This window comes from Equus przewalskii, chromosome 21 (assembly GCF_037783145.1).
Source record: "Equus przewalskii isolate Varuska chromosome 21, EquPr2, whole genome shotgun sequence".
Lineage (NCBI taxonomy): Eukaryota > Metazoa > Chordata > Mammalia > Perissodactyla > Equidae > Equus > Equus przewalskii.
This window is the reverse complement of record NC_091851.1, coordinates 49,608,775-49,628,643: the sequence shown is the minus strand read 5'-3', so window position 1 is coordinate 49,628,643 and position 19,869 is coordinate 49,608,775. Positions and strand designations below refer to the sequence as shown.

Below are 19,869 nucleotides of genomic sequence, written 5' to 3'. Positions count from 1 at the left end.
GTGCCATGGAATGACGGCAGAACAATCAGAGTGTGAAGATACTTGTGACCCATGTGAGTGCTCTCCAAGGAATCCATCTGGCCTCACACTCATAGCACACAGGACCACGTCCTGCAGATGGGGGCTGGCTTCCTCCGGGTACCCATTGCCCCCGCCTGCTTCATGGAGCCGTGTGCAAGCGCCAGAGAGGCAGGACCACAGCCATTCAGGGTTCATCCACACAGGCTCCCTCCCACAGGTGGTCTGATGCTGCCCACTGCTGAGCTGAGTCCCCTCCAAGAGAACTGTTCCCTGGTCAGCTCCCAGACCAGGCCGACATCCTGGACTGGTTCCATCTGGAGGGCCAGTGACTGGTTCTTACTGGAATGGATTTGCCTTCCTTGCCTGCAGCGCTCTGCCAGTACCACCACCCATGGAGTCACCCATCACGCATTCAAGAAACTTACTTCCCAGAAAAAGACGTGCAGCAAAGGGTTTGAGCCCTGACATTCTCTGGCATCACCCTACCTCTGTCATTCAGGCAACAGCTCAGTAGAACAAGGGGACGTCTACTGAGCACTCAGAGCACCGAGTGAGAGAAACGCCCCAGAGGAGCGGGCCTCGACTTTACAGGATGCAACTAATGCCATGACAACCAACCACCTACAGTGGGGGTTCTCACACAGCCAGAACATACAGGTCTGGGAAGAAGCAGTGACATCCAAGCAGCTCCCTGGGGCTGCACGTCAAACGCACTGAGACGGCCTGGCTCCCACCTCCATGTCTTTGAACTGTGCTGTCGGGAGTTCTCATCCCAAGGGAGGATGTGTCCACCAAGGCACACTGCAAGCTGACGCAGTCACCCATCTCTCTGGTCTCCTGGTGCCACTGGTCGGAGAAGTGAACCTTGGCTCCAAAGTGAGACTGAATTGCCGCCATGTGCCAGGGGCAGGGGCAGGGAGACCATGACTAGAGCCCAGAGGGTCCTGAGGCCTGGTTTAGTATTCCCATTTCCAACAGTTAAAGTTAATGGGAAGTATAGCAGCCCAAGACAGCAAGATCACTGAGGATTTAGCCCCTCCAGGAGTAACGGTTTGGTCACCTGTCCAGGGAAAGAAGAACTCTGACCAAGTAAGACATGAGCAGAGGGCCCAAGCAATGGAAGAAAGTCTTCACCTCCAGACAGGTGACCAGGCGGAGCAACGAGGACACAGAACTAGATATCTGATCCTCCTGCCTGTTCTCCATTCGCATATTAACTATTTCTTCTCTTTTCCTTCTCTTTATTTCATACATATAATACATACTGATGGAGGTGAGCTTCACAATTTAGCTTCTAAGGTACAGAACATTCAGGTGGGACTGAACTTGTAGGGTCATTAACTTCACCCAGAGGTGCATACGACCCCCAGGACTCTGCGTCTCCACTTTTTGAGAGCGCGCAGGAACTCCTTCGTTGGCATCTTGTCAGCAGCCATGGGACTGGAGCTAAAGCCCACCACTGCTGATGGGTCCAGCTCCTGCCAACGCGCTTCCCAGAGACAAGCTACCATGCTGTGCTGCTGTGTCAAGGTTGCCTGAGAAGCTACAGCCAGCCGGCGTATAGGAGGCGGCCCAGACAGGAAGAGAGCACTCTGAACTAGATATGCCTGTTAGCAGAAGCCGGGCCCATGTAGAGGTCAACGTGATCTCCAGCCCATGGCGCTGGGGGTGAGGACATTCAGGTGCTGTCCCTGTGCTCACAGTGACCCAACAGTGATGGCTGCCGGAGGATGCTATACTCTATGGACCAGAGTATATAGTTTTGGGGTCAAATAACTCCACTCTTATATGACTGCAGTAATTAGCAGAGTAAGAGAGTGCTTCACCTCTATTAGGAAACAGCCAAAGGCCTGGCCCCAGGGCACAATGCGTACAGGCCTAGAGTGCCCTTACAGAGGACACCGCAGCTCAGCGATCAAGCACCACACCCAAGGTCCCTCGGCCTCCTCAGGGCTCAGACCAGCATCTGAAGCTCCAGTTCTCCCAACAAAGGACTAGACGTCAGCTGCATCCCAGAGCTCACACGCCAGAAACTGAGGGCTGGCATGGTGTCCCAAGCCACTGATAGATATAGCTGTCATCTTAGTTATTGAAAATCAGATCCTTCAAGCAGTGGCTGACAAGTGTTCACCAAGAGTTAAATGAGGTGGTGCCCAGCTCTGCCCCAGTCACCTGGAAAAAGAACGTTGTTTTTGGAAATATTCTAAGGAGGGGGGTAGGCCAGGATCAGGATCAGGACCGGGGAGCAGGGGCAGAGGTCAGTTTGGGAATTCCATGTTCTTTCCACCTTAGCAAAGCTTCTCTGCCTGAGAGAAAGCAGAGCCAGAAGGACCACTCCCCTCAAGGTCCAGGACGGCCTGGAAATGCAGTCACTCAATACTCCTCGCAGGCCCCACCTCTGTGCCCGCTCCACTCTCCAAATCTGAAGCCAACTGGAAACGAGCTGAAGCAATCTGGTAATGAACAGGGAGGGGCCATAAAGACATTCTGACCATTCATCACGCCATGGCAGGGGAAAATCAGTAGAGCTATCCTAAATAAATAATGCTAATTACCCAGAGTTCAATGTGTTTGTCATTACAGAACTGTTTTCCTGGATGGAAAACATAAGTCGATTTCTACAAACCAAGACTAGTGCTAACTTTCTGCTACTGGCCCCTTCAGACTAGCTCTGGGCATTTAATGGGCAGCGGGGCTTCAATCAAGAAATCAGACCCAAGAGAGGAAAACACTTACAAGCACAAACAGGCACGCAGACAGGGTCACATACAAGGTGGACTCCGCCTGGCCTCTACCACACACAGTACAGAGTTGGACACTGTGATTATACCTGTACTGCTTGACACTGCACACCTCTAACATTTCACTCAAACGCACCTCCTACAAACGAGTGCTGGAAGCCTCTCACTGATTTCACCCACTCTACAAACTCAGGTGGGAACAGCCATCTGCACAGGTTTACTCTAGATCTGCCCTCTGATCAGCATCTGCTCTGGAACAAAGACCAAAGCAGCATCGACCAGACAGTTCTGGGGAAGAGAGAAATACCATCCCTTTTATCAATTCCCCAACAATGAAAAACAAACTGCCCACAAAAGCTTCATCTTGGCAGTGATCCCTGGATGGACTCCGTTTCCCTGGCATGCAAACCTTCACCCTGACTGGGGCCCACGGCACACACTACCTTGCTTAAAACACTAGGCAAGAAGGTGAGGCACTGCCTCACAGGAGGCTGATGAGATGGGAAGGAGTTCAATTAATGCACAGCTCTGGTGTGACCACCCCGTCAGTTCACTTAAAAGCAAGTGGCACACTTCTACCTACTGAAGTATCCGGCTCCTAGCAGACAGCAGAGAAGACTAACACCCACAAGGTCTGCTTTGTGCTGGCTCAGCTCCACCCTTCACGCACACGGTCTCATCAAGCCCTAAAAAGCAGGTTCTGAATGTTGTTGCTGTTCTTGTCTTGTAGTTGGGAAAACCTGGGCCACAGAGCAATTGCCCAACTCACTCAAGGTCACACAGCATGAAAAGGCAGGAGTGTGATTTGAACCTACGCACCTCAATCAGGGTAGAAATTCCTCCCACAGAGGGTCCAAGGGCAGAGGCAACCCAGCCCAGAAAAAGGCCTGGAAAACGTCACCCATTCTTGAACCACCGCCACTAAAGCCTGAGCAAAGCGGTGGAAAAGCTGCTCTCCAAGAGCATGGCACCAGGACCAAGCAGGCAGCACTTCCTGCACGTGTGCACATGCACCTGCCCCTCACAGACACCCCGGAGACTCACCCTTCCGAAGCACCCGCTTCTTGGCTCGGATGTCCGTTTCCAGCTCTGCTGCTCTGATGTAAATCCTAACAGACTGTGGGAGGTGACGAACCGCTTGGGCCACCACGGCCTTGGCCGTATCCCCAGGCTGCAACCTGGCTGCTTCTAGCCAGACATCTTCACTCTGTGGAGCAAAAGAAAAGAACATAAGCGTCTGTGCAGGCTGGAAGCCATGACAGAGTAGCAGGCATCCCTGGAAGTGCACACAGAAACCTCGAAAACAGGAAGGGCTTGGCTCATCGGGACCATGGGGTTTATGATCAAACAAACTCCATCAGCTTGGCCTCAAACACACCTGCATCACAGACCCAATAACAGCAACGCTTGGGAATGTGGCTACAGCATGTCTCTGTCTGAGTCAGGGGACATGCAACCACGTTATGGGAAAAGAACAGTTTGCCCTGCAAGATAATAAGTCAATCCACAGGCAAAGCGAAAACATACAGGCAGGTGGCTGTGCGTTTGCCTGGGAAGTTCTGATTCATGCCTAATATCCTAGGGTAAGTTTTCATAGAGCATCTTTCACTGTCAAGGGTACCGCAGTCTGCACAATAAGTGTATGATCACTTAGAAAGTCTTGTAGGACTTTTTAAAGCTTATCTATCACTCTACTCCAAAAAATAGTGCTGGGATATTCTCCTGAGAGTTGGCATTAATGCTTAGGTTTCTTTTTTTTTTTTTAAAGATTTTATTTTTTTCCTTTTTCTCCCCCAAAGCCCCCCAGTACATAGTTGTATATTCTTCGTTGTGGGTCCTTCTAGTTGTGGCATGTGGGACGCTGCCTCAGCGTGGTTTGATGAGCAGTGCCATGTCCGCGCCCAGGATTCAAACCAACGAAACACTGGGCCACCTGCAGCGGAGCGCGCAAACTTAACCACTCGGCCACGGGGCCACCCCCAATGCTTAGGTTTCTTACATTATTAGGTGGGGTGGAAGAGCTAACCAATTTAGTGCTTTCTAGTTAGGGTTGTCCTGCCATTAAACTAATGGTGGAGGGAACTTCAGTCCAAGGGAAAATAAACAGGTGCCAGCCCACACCTGTCCTACTGTCACTTGTCTAGACACCAAAAGGCAGGCAGGTTCACTCCCACAGGTGTCCTGGGTGGTACAGACACCGAGAGTCCACCCAGGAATGGCATCATGCAGCCTCCAGGAAAATGTCTTACCTTGGGGCACATCTCCGTCCCCTTCATAATAAGGTTTCTAGCTACTTGCAGCTTCCCAGTGACTTCCTCCAGGCGGGCTGATGCAATCCAGGCTGGTGGGTGATGAGGGTTTGTCTCCCGAACAGACTTGAGGAGCAGTCGTGCCTTCTTGATATCACTAGAGGGCAAGAAAGCCCACAGGATCAGGCCACCACACTGTCAAGGGTGTACCTGAGCCCAGAAAGAAGGCGCCACTGCACAGACAACGTACGATCTGTCAAACCTGATGTCCCGAGTGACATAACCAACTCAAAACCCTAGTCAGCAACTTTCCACGCCTGCTTAGCACCCTGCACAGAGCCTCTGAGCACCTCTTTGGGAGCCAGGTGCTGAGCACTTAGGGGAAAGCTGCAAGCACGGGACATGATTAGCAGGCCGCTCTTTAGCTCAGCTTGTGCACAGATTTGAAGTATTACTTGTAACAGTTTAAGATCCACAATGAATGGGTACAGATGTATTTTAGATATTTTTTTTTCTGCTTTTTCTCCCCAAACCTCCCCAGTACATAGTTGTATATTGTTTTAGTTGTGAGTCCTTCTATTTGTGGTGTATGGGACGCCTCCTCAACATGGCCTAAGGAGTGGTGCCATATCCGCGCCCAGGATCCAAACCGGCAAAATCCTAGGCCGCCGAAGTGGAGTGTGCAAACTTAACCACTCGGCCACAGGGCCGGCCCCCAGATATACTTTATAAATTCTATTTTTTTTTTTTTAAAGATTTTATTTTTTTTCCTTTTTCTCCCCAAAGCCCCCCGGTACACAGTTGTATATTCGTAGTTGTGGGTCCTTCTAGTTGTGGCATGTGGGACGCTGCCTCAGCGTGGTTTGATGAGCAGTGCCATGTCCGCGCCCACGATTCGAACCAACGAAATACTGGGCCGCCTGCAGCAGAGCGCGCGAACTTAACCACTCGGCTACGGGGCCAGCCCCAGCCAGATATATTTTAAATAGAAAATGAAACTACTCCACTATGTATTCCTTAGACTATCCATCCTATTTTGGCTGCATATTTCTCAAATAAAATCCAAAACATTCTAGGCAAGCAGAGTCCCACCCCAACCCACTAGTTCTGCAGAGCACTCACTTGATGTCCCCTCCATGGGTTGGGATCATGGAATTTAAATCCGTCAGATAGCCTTTGGGGTCGACCACAGTCTGTCCACTCACCGAGTCAGACACCTGCAAGACAGGCCAAGCCAAGTTGATTAGAAAGGGCAGGAATGCCCAAAACGAAGGACTCAACATCCCTGGAGCCCCTTCCCACCGTCTTGACTACCAGTGGATATGGAAACTCTAAAAGTAGGAAAATGACCTTAACTCAAACCACAGTTTTTGATGATGATAAACAAATTTCATCTACATGGAACAAAAATTTACATTAAAAAAGTGAAACCATAAAAGTTCTAGGAAAAAAAAAACATAACTGGACATAAGAAAGGTCTATCTAAGAATGAGCGAAACTCAGAAGTCATAAAAGATTCATTATTTCAACTACTTTCTTTACATCTGCAATGTAGCAGTTCATTATACCATTCTCTGTAGTTATTTTAAAATCACTATGATAAACAACAAAAAGCCCGAGTGAAAAACGGGAACAGGGTCTTAGCTAATGCAGCAAGACCAGAAAAGGATGAAGCTTTCATCCTGTTCACAGATGACTTGACTGTCTATGTAGAAAATCTACAAAAAATCTCTCAGAACTAATAAGCAATTATAGCAAGGTTTCAGAATACAAAAGTCAACTGCTTTTCTATATGCCTGCAAGGAACAAATGGAATCAAATACACATTAACATTTACATTACCACCCAAAAATGTGAAATACTTAAGTATTAATCTAACAAACACATACAAGATCCACATGAGGAAGACTACAAAACTCTGATGAAAAAAATCAAACAACCAAATAAATGGAGAGAGATTCCATATTCATGGCAAGGAAGACCCAGTACTGTCCCCCAGATATCAGTTCTTTCCAACTTGATCCATAGATTCAATGCAATTCCAATAAAAATCCCAGCAAGCTATTTTGTGGATATTGAGAAACTGATTCTAAAGTTTACATGGAGAAATAAAAGACCCAGAATAGGCAACACAACATTGAAACAGAATAACAAAGTTGGAAGACTGACACTATCCGACTTTGAGATTTAAAATAAAGCTACAATAATCAAGACAGTGTGGTATTGGTGAAAGAATAGACAAATAGATCAGTGGCACAGAAGATAGAGCCATATAAATATAGTCAATTGGTCTTTGACAAAGGAGCAAAGACAATACCATGGAGCAAAGACAGTCTCTTCAAGAAATGGTGCTGGAACAACCAGACATCCACACAGCAAAATAATGAGTCTAGACAAGTCTTTTACAAAAATCAACTCAAAGTGAATCAAGGACCTAAATATAAAATGCAAAACTATAAGATTCCTGGATGGTAACATAGGAGACAATCTGGATGACCTGGGGTTTGGTGATGACTTTTTAGATACAACATCAAAGGCATGATTCATAAAGAATTGATAAACTGGACTTCATTAAAATTTAAAATTTCTGTCTGTGAAAGACACTGTGAAGAGAATGAAAAGACAAGTATGGTGACATATAAAAACTAGATTATTGCTGGGAACACAATGCAATCTATACAGAAACTGAAATATAATAATGTACACCTAAAACTTACACAACGTTATAAGCCAATACAACCTCAATTTAAAAAAAAAGGACAGAATCAAAACACAAGCCAGAGACTAGGAGAAAATATCTGCAAAAGACACATCTGATACAGGACTGTTACCTAAATAGACAAAGAACTCTTAAAACACAACAAAAACGAAACAAACAACCCAACTAAAAAATGGGTCAAAGCCCTGAAAAGACCCCTCACCAAAGAAGACATACAGATGCAAATAAGCACATGAAAAGACGCCCCACACCCTATGTCAGCAGGAAAACAGAAATTAAAACAACATTGAGATAACCACTATACACCTATTAGAATGGCCAAAATCTGGAACACTGACACCAAATGATGGTGAGGAAGTGGAGCAACAGGAAATCTCATTTGTTGCTGGTGGGAACGCAAAATGGTGCAGTCACTTTGGAAGACAGTTTGGTGGTTTCTAACAATCTACACATACTCTCACCATACGATCCAGTAATTGCACGCCTTGGTATCTACCCAAAGAACATGAAAACTTATGTCTACACAAAAACCTGAACACAGATGTTTATAAGCAGCTTTACTCATAATTGCCAAAAAGTGGAAGCAACCAAGATGTCCTTCAAGGTGAATGAATAAATAAACTTCAAGATGAATTCCAGAAAATGGAATATTATTCAGTGATGAAAAGAAATGAGCCGTCAAGCCATGAAAAGACGTGGAGGAAACTTAAATGAGTATCACTAAGTGAAAGAAGCCAATCTGAAAAGGCTACATGCTGCATGATTCCAACTATAAGATATTCTGGAAAAGGGAAAACTATGGAGACAATAAAAAGATGAGAGGTTGCCTGGGAGTAGCAGGAGGGATGAAGGTGGAGCAGACGATGGTTAGGGCAGCAAAACTACTCTGTGTGATACTATAAGGATGGATGCACGTCCTCGAACATTTGTCCAAAGCCACAGAATGTACAACAGCAAGAGTGAACCCTTCTGTAAACGATGGACTCTGGGTGATTCTGATGTGTAACGCAGGTTCTTCAACTGTGACAAATGCACCATCAGGTGGGGGATGTTGATATGGAGGAGGCTATGATGTGTGGGGCAGGGGGTATATGGGAAATTTCTGTACCTGCTTCTCAGTTTTGCTGTGAACCTAAAACTGCTCTTGAAAAAGGACTTGAGGGGCCGGCCCAGTGGTGAAGCGGTTAAGTGCGCACGTTCCACTTCATTGGCCCAGGTCTGTCAGTTTGGATCCCGGGTGCGGACATGGCACTGTTCAGCAAGCCATGCTGTGGTAGGTGTCCCACATATAAAGTAGAGGAAGGTGGGCAGAGATTTCGCTTAGGGCCAGTCTTCCTCAGCAAAAAGAGGAGGATTGGCAGCAGATGTTAGCTCAGGGCTAATCGTCCTAAAAAAAAAAAAAAAAAAAAGACACCAAGTCCTTTTCTTTTTTTTTTTTTTTCAGCCAGCCCTGGTGGTCTAGTGGTAGAGATTTGGTACTCTCACTGCTGCAGCCCAGGCTCATTTACCAGGAACCATCCCACCCATCTGTTAGTTGTCATACTGTGGCAGCGGTGGCTCACACAAAGAACTAAAACTAACAACTAGGATACACAACCATGGATGTTAGCTCAGGGCCAATCTTCCTCAGCAAAAAGAGGAGGATTGGCAGCAGATGTTAGCTCAGGGATAATCTTCCTCAAAAAAAAAAAAAGGGGGGACTTGAATAGACATTTCTCCAAGACAGAAATAGTCACTAAGCACATGAAATGATACCTGACATCACTAATCAGGTAAATGCAAATGAAAACCACAATGAGACATCACTTCACACTCATTAGGATGCCTATTATTAAAAAATCAGAAAATAACAAGTGTTGTCAAGGATGTGGAGAAACTAGAACCTTTATGAGGTCCTGCTCTGCTGGCAATCTAAAACAGTGCAGCTACTGTGGAAAACAGTATGGTGGTTCCTCCAAAAATCAAAAATAGCATTACCAGATGAACCAGCAGTTCCACTTCTGCGTTTATATCCAAAAGAATTGGAAGGAGAGACTCCAACAGCTGTTTGTACACCAAGGCTCACAGCAGCGTTTCTCACTATAGCCAAAAGGCAGAAGCAAGCTATGTCCATCAAGAGATAACTAAAGAAACAAAATGCAGCCCATACACACACATAAAGCGATGTCACCCAGCTTTAGAAAGGAAGGAAATCCTGACACCGCCTACAGCACAGACGAACCCTGAGAACGTTATGCTCAGAGAAACAAGCCAGGCACAAAAGGAGAAGCACTGTGTGAATGCACTCACGTGAGGCACCTTGAGGAGTCAAATTCAGAGACACAAAGTAGGATGGTGGAGCCAGGGCTGGGGGAGGGGAGGGAGTTGGCGTTTATTGGGGACAGAGTTTCCATTTGGGGAGATGAGAAAGTTCTGGAGACGGATGGTGGGGATGGTGCACAACAACGTGAATGTACTTAATGGCACTGAAATGTGCACTTAAAATGGTTAAAACAGAAAATTTGATCTTGCATATATTTTACCACAAAAAAATTAACCATGATAAAGTCTTTTCAAAGAAAATATTTCTATATTCCACACACAAGTCTGAAAGAGCACAACAAAGGAGAGCAGATACACGCAACATAAATGATCACTGTGTTAAAACTTAAGAGGAAAACGGGCAAATGACAAAAGCAGCATTTCACAGAAGAGTTGCCCAAGACAAACAAACAGGAAAGATGCCCCACTTCACCAGTAACGAAAATGCAGATTAAGGCTTGCTGAGGCGAAGGGAGTTTGCCTTTGAGATTGGCAAAAACGACAAAGACAATGACCGCTGAGCCAGCATTGCCAACGGTGTGATCACACAGACATGCTCATCTCATGTTGCTGAGCATGAAATGCCATGTGTTTGAAAGACAATTTGGTATTTAAGTGAAAATACACTGATCCAACAACTCCACTTTAAAGATACTATACAAATGTTTCCTTAATGTGCAAAGATAAAAGCATGAGGAGTTCGTCAAAGCATGGCTTATAACAGTAAAAAAGTAGCAACAACACAAAAGGACCATTAACCAAGGACAAAATCATGATACTCGGAAACAATGAACTATTCTCCAATTATAAAGTAGATACACATCTAGGAACACGAAAACATGTGCAATTGTTTTAATTGGTAAGCTACTGGATTTATATTATAAAATATTTGCTCACCAGAAAAAATTTAAGAGGCACAGTAAAAGCTCAACTAAAATTTAAAACTTCCCACTGCATCAAATAGTAATGGTTGAATAGTTCACTACATTATTTTTCTACTTCCAAGTACGTGTGAAATTTTTCCTTAAAAACCGTTTAACACGGGGCTGGCTCTGAGGCTGAGTGGTTAAGTTCGCACGCTTCACTGCGGCAGCCCAGGGTTCGGATCCTGCGTGCGGACACAGCACCACTCGTCAGGCCACGTTGAGGTGGCGTCCCACATCCCACATCCCACAACTAGAAGGACCTGCAACTAAGATATACAACTATGTATCCAGCGGGGGGCGGGGGGGGGGGGGGAGGGGGGGAGGAGGTTTGGGAAATAAAGCAGGGAAAAAAAAAAAGATTGGCAACAGTTGTTAGCCCAGGTGCCAATCCTTAAAAAAAAAAAAGGCAACAGTTGTTGCCTTAAATCGTTAAAAAAAAAAAAAAAAAACCGTTTAACACTTCGCTCCCACTCCACACACCTAGCTTGTTCCCCGGTGGTGTGGGTGTGCAGCCCTGGACACTTTCCACGATGTGCAAACACATGCGTGTGTGGACATTCTCTTCCCCAGCACAAATGGAAAACTACACATACTACTCTACCACTGGTTTTCATGTGCATGATGACTTTTTCACAATTTGTTGGTTCTTTTGACTTTACAGTGCTTTCTTTTTTGCAAGTTCTTAATTTGTACGTAATCAAATGTGAAAGTCTTTTCCTTGTTGGTTTCTGATGTGCATGTCACAATTATAAAGGTTTTCCACCTCACCTGGGTTTTCTGGAGCATTTAATGGAGCACATGCCCCCCAACGGCCACAACAATTTACTAGGATGCAGAAAGAAAATATGTGCATTTAACTTTTATGTAAACAGGGAAGGACATTAAATTTCGTTCACAGTGAGCATGAGGCTTGTCAGGAGTGCCTTCATCCGGTCTGCGTGTCAGGCAGCCCTTTGTCACCTTCGACAGCCCCCAGTCCCCCGAGAGGGAGCAGGAGTACCCACCATGGCTGGCCCTTTGCTGTGGGCACTCTGAGTGCACTGCACCTGTGCATGTCCTGTAGGTAGATGCAAGAACCAGCCTGAATGCAGAATCCCGTCACTCTAATGGGACAGGAACTGTACATCATCACAGGTCTGCTTGTCTTGTGACAAAGCACTTCAAAAAATAAACATTTCATAGAGGGTCAGCCCCAGTGGCCTGGTGGTTAAGTCTGGTGCTCCACTTTGGCAGCCAAAGTTCGGTTCCCAGGCACAGACCTACAGCATTCATCAGTGGCCATGCTGTGGCGGTGGCTCACATACAAAAAGAGGAAGATTAGCAACAGATGTTAGCTCAGGGCAAATCTTCCTCAGCAAAAAAAAAAAAAAAAGAAAGAAAGAAATTTAGAATTAGCCTATGATCCTGCAACTCACTTCTGGGTATATACCCAAAAGAACTGAAAGCAAGATCTGCACACCCATCTTCATAGCAGCATTATTCACAATAGCTAAAACAGGGAAGCAACCCAAGTATCCATTGATAGATGAATGGATAAGCAAAATGTGGTATATACGTACTGAATATTATTCAGCCTTAAAAAGCAAGGACATTCTGACATATGCTACAACATGGATGAACCTTGAGGACATTCTGCTAAGTGAAACAAGCCAGTCACAAAAAGACAAATAGTGCATGCATCCACTTCCAAGAGATACTTAGGGTAGTCAAAATCATAGAGACAGAAAGCAGAATGCTGGTTGCTGGGGCCTGGGAGGGGTTACAGCTTAATGGGTATACACAGTTTCAGTTTTACAAGATGAAAGAGTTGTGGAGATGGACAGTGGCGATGGTCGCACAACAATGTGAATGTACTTAATGCCACTGAACTGTGCACTTAAAAATGGTTAAGATGAAAAATTTATGTGTATTTTACAATTAAAAAATTTGGACAAAAGTTAAAAAAAATAAACATTTCACAAATATACATTCGTTTTATAATCAGAAAACAAAAGTTTTTAAGTATCACCTGTATGAAAATGTTGCATGACATAAACTCTCACCTGGCTCAGCCTCATGTCCATCAAAGTGTTTCTCGCTTGGCCGATCTTCCTCATGTCCAGCTCACCTGTGCCAGGTGTCATCAATCCAGGTGTCATTCCACCTGGGTATGGAGTATTCAGTCCACCTGGATAGGGTGTGTTAAGACCTCCAAATTGCTGGAGAGGAAGAAGACAAAACGCTAGCTTGCATTTCCATGTAGAAGAACCTGAAATCCTTCTATCATAGCCTGACATACACCGCTGCACAGACAAGACTCAGCCACAGCACAGCTACTGAACTACAGAAGCACCTTCTGCAACACCACCCAGAGCCCCCACCACTGGCCCATCGACCAGACTAAAGGAGTCCCATTTGCCTTCTTTTTGGATGCTCACAGTTTGTCGAGGATCCACTGAAGTATGGTTCTCTCCAGTCTGTAAATGTTTGGCAAAGAAACTGTCAGGAACAGGGGTCAGCTTCTCATAGCGCGGGTTCCGCTGGCGTTTGTTTCTGGCATCGCCAACCTCAGGGATGCTAAGCCACTCTTCTTCTGTGACTTCTGCCAACTTCCTCTGGAAACACCGACCCCCGAAAACGTTAATTCTCTGGCAGAATTTCACATGCACAAGAAAAATTATGCTCTCCCTGATCCCTAGCCCCCAAATCATCATGCCTTAGGATTTCGAGGCGGAAATGGTTATGTGGTTTCTCTTAAAAAAATCAATTTGTTGGATCTGCTCTACTTCACTCAAATGTAAATTCTTCTGTCAAAGCTCAGAGGACACAGTTTAGGAAATCTTATGTACAAATGGAGTTAAAGATACAAAGAAAACAAGCTCCTCTGTCCCGCCTTTCTCAGTGGGGGAGGAGAGGCTTTCTGCACAAATCAACATATACTTAAACATATAAAGGGGGACCTTCTACCATCTGAATCAAATGAAGAGCAAAGTCAGTGAGGTCTCTTCAGTTCCACTCCAGGGCAGTCTGGTTCTCTGCTTGGTAGGTTAAGTACACTAGAAACAGCATGTCATCTATCTGCTTACTTTGAGATCTGAAAACTGTTGTTGGATTTTGGGGCGTTCCATGCGGTATTTCTCAATTTCTTCTTTCTCCCTTTGCTCCCTAGAAAGTAAAATGTGCGCATGCATTAGAAACACTGGATGTTTACTCTGAAAGTCACTTTATTATACTTAAATCACAAAAAAGAATAACTCCACACATTCAAGACTGAAATTAAATATATTTTAAGGTAACAAAGGATACATTCACAAATACAGTAACTCAATTATCTACCACATGAAAATATGCAGAAATTCACCAAAATAAAAACGATTTGTCTTACTCTGACATAAACACCTGCATTTGAGCACAAGTATACCAATGCTCTAAAACCCTACACAATTCCAAAGGTAGGCCCTTTCTGTGAATGCTCAACTGAGAGGAAAAGCTGAACCATTGTCCTAGTTGCCCACCTGACTCTCTACCTGTCGCTGCTTCCCTCTCTTCCAAGTCAATAGTGCCCCTCCACAAACAACCAGCCCTCTGTCAGCTTTACTGCTCCATCGGCCAGAACTACCGGTCTGTGCCAACCCCCGCACAACTGATCTTCAGGGATGGAGAGTGACTGGGTTAGTGGTAATTTAAAACCAGGTCTAGGGACTTGGAAAAAATCTGCAGGTTAGATTTGAACAAAGAGTAACAGGAAACTGTGACAAAGTACCAACCACATTACGCAAACAAGTTGATATGAACCAAGGAGCTAATACACTCTAACATCGAGATGTACACTTTCCTCTGTAAAGGAAAAGGAAAATATCCGTAGGTAGGAACTGGAATGTATTAAGACAAATCACGTGCTTGGAAAAGACAGACACCTCTCCATAAGCTGGACACAGTCAGGCATCATGGCTCCTAATGCAAAGCAACAGACACAGATGCACCTATCAGGTTTTCTGGCCAAAAATGTTCCACCTGATTTTAATCAAGCCTCAGGCACCAACTTCCACTGCACAGGAAATACTGAGAGCAGAACAAGTTCAAGGACAGCCTGAGGAGACAGGCAGCCATTCCATAATTTGGACCGTTCTACAAAACAACTTATCTCTTCAAAAGGCCAATGTCACGAAAAGGTTAAAAATGGGGGTGCAGGAGTGGTTAGGACACATGATCTGAGGAGTGATTCTGATTGTATCTGGTTTGAAAAAAGCAGTTCTATAATGTTCTGGGGACAAGCAGGGAAATACGGAGGCGGACTGGCTATCAGGTGACGAAGAATCAGCCTTCACGTTGCTGAGCATGACAAAGGTGCTGCTGCGCTGACAAGGGAGACGGACAGCTGAGCTGAGGGCAAACTGGCCCTGACATGACCCAGCAAACACCACCTGCAGATGCGGATGCAACAAGCGTGTAAGCTGTGAACAAGTGTGGAGACTGCCTGGGGGCACGTGTGTGTTTGCTACACTATTCTACTTGTTTATATGAAAATTTTTCATAATAAAGTTTTTAAAAGCCAACCACTTTTCTAAAACCACTTAATATGACAACTTTCTATACATATCCATGTCATTCAGGTTTTATGAATGAATTCCAGAAGACTAGATTCAAATCTTTAGTATGCAAAACCAGGCACACAATTACTACAAATGTATATTCACACACATCAATTTAATAACAAGCTTTAAAAAAAACTCCCCTGAAGAACTATATTTCACGCCTCTAAAATGATCTTGAAAAACAAAAATTCTACATCTACTACAGGAAGTTACAAAATTGTACACATAATGAGCAAGAGAAAAAGGAAAGTGAACCAAAATGTTAACTGTCACTTTCTGGGTTTATGAATAAATGTTATCCTCTTACCTATAGTTAATCTCATTATCCTACAGTCTATAATGAGAATATATTCTTTCTCTGACAAAAAAATGTAACAAACTTACAAAGCAATATAATTTATTATGATTTGCAAGAGTGTGTGTTCACTTTGCATAAGCTTCCCCAGAGCAAGGACAGGAAACGCAGAAAGTTGCCTTACCAATGGGTACACTGAGGCAACATCAACACAAAGACGGGCCAGACCAACCTTCCACGCAAGACCCCCACTAAGGGCCCCAAGGAGAAAACATGAGGGCCTTGCTGAAGAGCAGTCTTGCCTTCAACAGGACTCCAAGGACAGACACTCCTTCGCTTGCTGGGGCCTCGCTCCCTGCAGGCTCACTGCAGTCTGCCCCCAGAAGCCCAGCCCGATGCCCCACAGTCCCCGTGGTCATGCCCCAATAGGGAGGTGTGGAACGAGACTCTCAAGGCCCAACGGCCTGCCCAAGAGGATTTAGATGTTCATTCGCCACCCTGAGTTAACTTCCAAATTACTTAATATACATTACTTGACATCACTATGCCCATTTCAAAGATGGGAACCCTGATGTGTACTCAGAACAATCCTCCAAATTTTATCAGTTTCTGGAAAACCAGACAGAGTTCTTAAACTCTCCATCTAGGCCCCAGGCCCAAAGACTCCTCCGCAGCCCAGCATTTACCCAAGTGCGGCTGCCATGGACCAAGACCCAGGCGGCCTCAAAGCTGAGCAGACACACATACTATTCTTGCAACCTTTCTCCAAGTCTGAAATAAGTCAAAACAAAACTTTTTTAAAAAGTTAGATAAACTTTTAAAACGGCAATCATTTGTTTTACCTTCTTTCTTTTCTTCTTTCATCCATCCTTTTATCCAGAGCTGCATAAATAGCATCTGCTTCCTCATCATCTTTCTCGTAGGGCCCACTTGAGAAGAGGCTCCCGGCATAGCCATTAAACTGAGAACCAAACACCACACTTAAGAGGGCCAGCTTTTCCTCCAACACAGTCCCCACCAGCAGAACCAGAGAACAATCCTAGTTGTAAAATGCTTGCTAAACAAGGTTTTTGAATCAGACAAACCCAAACTGAGGGATAAAACTGTCAGTACTCTTCGAAAGTGTCAAGGGCTTGAAGGTGGAGCAGCTCTCCGCATTGGAGGAGAGTCAGAAGACACAACCAAAGGCAACGTGGGATCCTGGAATAGGTCCTGGACCAGAGACAGGACACAGGTGGAAAAACAGGTGTGGAATGCAAATAAGATTACAGATCAGTTAAGAGTGCTGTATCACTTTAATTTTCTGGTTTCAATAACTGAATTAAGATCACGCAAGATGGGGAGAAGCTTGTGAAGGGTATGCAGGGATCCTCCATATTATTTTTGAAGTTCCCTGTAAATTTAAAATTATTTCAGAATTAAATCTTTTTAAAAATCTTTTCCTCTAAGGAAAAGTACCATCTGTTAGAACACATCTGAAGAAAACTTCAATTGCCCAAATACCAGTTAACTAAGAGGGTGAACGCTAAAGCAAAAGAGAGCAAATGTGATCACCAGTTTCACTTTCCGTCTTCAACACGAGAGATCAACCAAGATAAAACACCAATACAGAGGTGCTAATATCTGCAAGGACATTTCTTTTTTTCTTTTCTTTTTTTATGAGGACAATGGTCCCTGGGCTAACATCTGTGCCCATCTTCCTCTATTTTGTATGTGGGATGCCATCACAGCATGGCTTGATGAGTGGTGTGTAGGTCCATGCCCAGAATCCAAACCTGCAAACCCTGGGCTGCCAAAGCAGAGTACCCAACTTAACCACTATATCACTGGGCCAGCCCCAGGACATCTCTTTTAAAGATTTTATTTTTTTTCCTTATTCCCCCCAAATCTCCCGGTAGATAGTTGTATATTTTTTCTAGTTGTGGGTCCTTCCAGCTGTGGCATGTGGGCTGCCACCTCAGCATGGCCTGATGAGCGGTGCCATGTCCGTGCCCAGGATTCAAACTGGCGAAACCCCGGGCAGCCAACGCAGAGCGTTCGAACTTAACCACTTGGCCACGGGGCTGGCCCCAGGACATCTCCTTTAAAGAGACAACAAAAGTGTACATTTTTGTATTTTTCCTGCTCCCCTCTCACCTGCTGCTAAACATATTCCTTGAATAGCCAAAATATGAAATGTAACAGCCACTCCCAGCCACTCATCACAGATGCCAACAGCACACTGGGTTAACAAGCTGGTCAGCCCTTCTGGAGACTGGCCGGGGAGCCCACCACCAGTCACCTCGTCATAGTTGGTGTCATTCAGATCCTCGTCGTCATCATCCGCAGCCTGGCTTTTCTTCATCTGGTCCCCGACAGTTCTCTTGCCGGGGGGTGCATGGCGGTCATCCACAGGATCATTTGCATCCCGGGCAGGCCCAATGTCCGACCGGGTGGTAAAGCCAGTGGCACTGCAGAAGACCCCGAGAAGCCCCTTTATCTGGGTGACCTTGTTCCCACGTTCTGCCCTCCACAGTCGTCACTGGACAACCCCTCTTTTTCCAACACCTCTGGGAAACCTCAAAGATCCAGATGGCAGTGAACTACGCACAGCCACGTTCTCTAACATTACTAGCCTGTTCAGGGGAGAAATCTTCTGACCTAACCTGAGGAGGTTACCAAGACTATCTTTTGCCACCCCACATTCTCCTTGAGAGTCACCAGGGCAGCAGACCTCCCTCCTTCTCAAGCACCAGCCTCCCACTTCCAACAACCTGCTAGTCATCCCCCCGCCAAGACCCAACTTGACCCAATCACACTTCCTCTTCGTGCCTGCCCTGCAGCTGCTCTGGGCTGTCCCAGCTGATGACAGCAGTGCCACCCCAGGCACCATGGCATCAGCTTTGCCTCCCTCTTCCTCCTTCTCCATCCCATCTGTTGCCAAGTTCTACTGAGTCCACCTTCAAAAGCCCTCCTCCCCAGACCATGACTCCCATCACAGCTGGGAACCAAGTTAGCCAGCCCTTCCTGCAGCCTTCCTCCGCTTCGATGCCACTCTGACTGTGGCATTCGGAAGACTTCTGTCTTTCCAGTGCCTGCAGGAGATCTGACCCCTCTGGCCTCCTGTAGCTCCACTCCATTCACTACATGTTCCAGTCAGAGACTCCTTGCTACTCCCTCATCGTCCTCCACGCCAAGTGCCCAACACACAAAATGTCAGTTCCTCCTCTAACTTTGGCACGTCTCTCCATCCCTAAATCCAGCTCACCTTCTAAACTTGGTCCAATGCCACTCCACAGAGTATTCCCTGATCGCTGGAACCCCAGAGTTCTAAATCTCTTCCTCTTCATGTACTTATTTATGCAAACACCTCATATCTCCTAGTAAACAGCAGGTCCTCTGAAAATAGTGTCAATACCTTAGACTTATGTGTGTCTCACAGATTCTAACATAATACCCCCAACAAGAGAAACCCAATAGTTTTCCTAATCAAATGAATAATCCAACAAATAGGATGTTAACGCCTGCTCATTTATTCAACAACTTGTGGTAGTCATCTGTGAGAGAGGCATAGGAGACCCAGTCATAAGCCTCACAGGTGGCATCCCTGCCCCTGGGGAGCTCAGAGTTCGAACAAGCAGCATATCACGACCAACACTATAGGGAAAGAATGAGGCACTACCAGCGGCCACAGAGAGGAACCTAGCCCGGAATGTCGGGAAAGGATCATTCATGTTTAAAAGACAGGTTGAGGGGTCTGCCTGGCCTAGGGAGGGTAACCACGGTGTTCCAACCACGTGTCAGTGATGCACTCGCTCGTCAGAGCAGACCAGCAAAATGATGTTATTACCCACCTTACAGACCAGAAAACGGGCCAACCCACAGTTAAACCCCAAATCACACACCTCTTCGGTACAGCCAGAACTCATACTCGCGTCTGTCCTAATCCCAAAGCACTGTTCTTCCTACAAGGATTAAGCCAAACTGCCTAGTAGCTTAATTTTTATCATTGTTCTCGTCTTCCTCGTCGCCATCGGCGAGCTACCCTAATCCGGCTGCCTCCC

At 45.6% G+C, this 19,869-nt stretch overlaps 1 protein-coding gene across 2 annotated transcripts in view; it reads right to left on the bottom strand.

Moving 5' to 3' along the window:
- The window catches only part of PRPF6 (pre-mRNA processing factor 6), a 46,452-nt gene that overhangs the window by 26,092 nt on the left and 491 nt on the right, over positions 1-19,869 (bottom strand). Inside the window, exons 1-9 of one of the 2 annotated variants that reach the window (XM_070588692.1) lie at positions 19,074-19,358; positions 18,108-18,276; positions 16,669-16,787; positions 14,023-14,101; positions 13,375-13,551; positions 13,000-13,155; positions 6,134-6,228; positions 5,012-5,168; positions 3,807-3,969 (exon numbers count right to left, since the gene is read on the bottom strand). In XM_070588692.1, the coding sequence (XP_070444793.1) occupies positions 3,807-3,969; positions 5,012-5,168; positions 6,134-6,228; positions 13,000-13,155; positions 13,375-13,551; positions 14,023-14,101; positions 16,669-16,787; positions 18,108-18,170 (1,009 nt within the window). In that variant the 5' untranslated portion in view covers positions 18,171-18,276; positions 19,074-19,358. Of the gene's footprint in view, positions 1-3,806; positions 3,970-5,011; positions 5,169-6,133; positions 6,229-12,999; positions 13,156-13,374; positions 13,552-14,022; positions 14,102-16,668; positions 16,788-18,107; positions 18,277-19,073; positions 19,359-19,869 lie in introns of those variants that run through there. The other variant, XM_008531267.2, reaches the window with a different exon arrangement.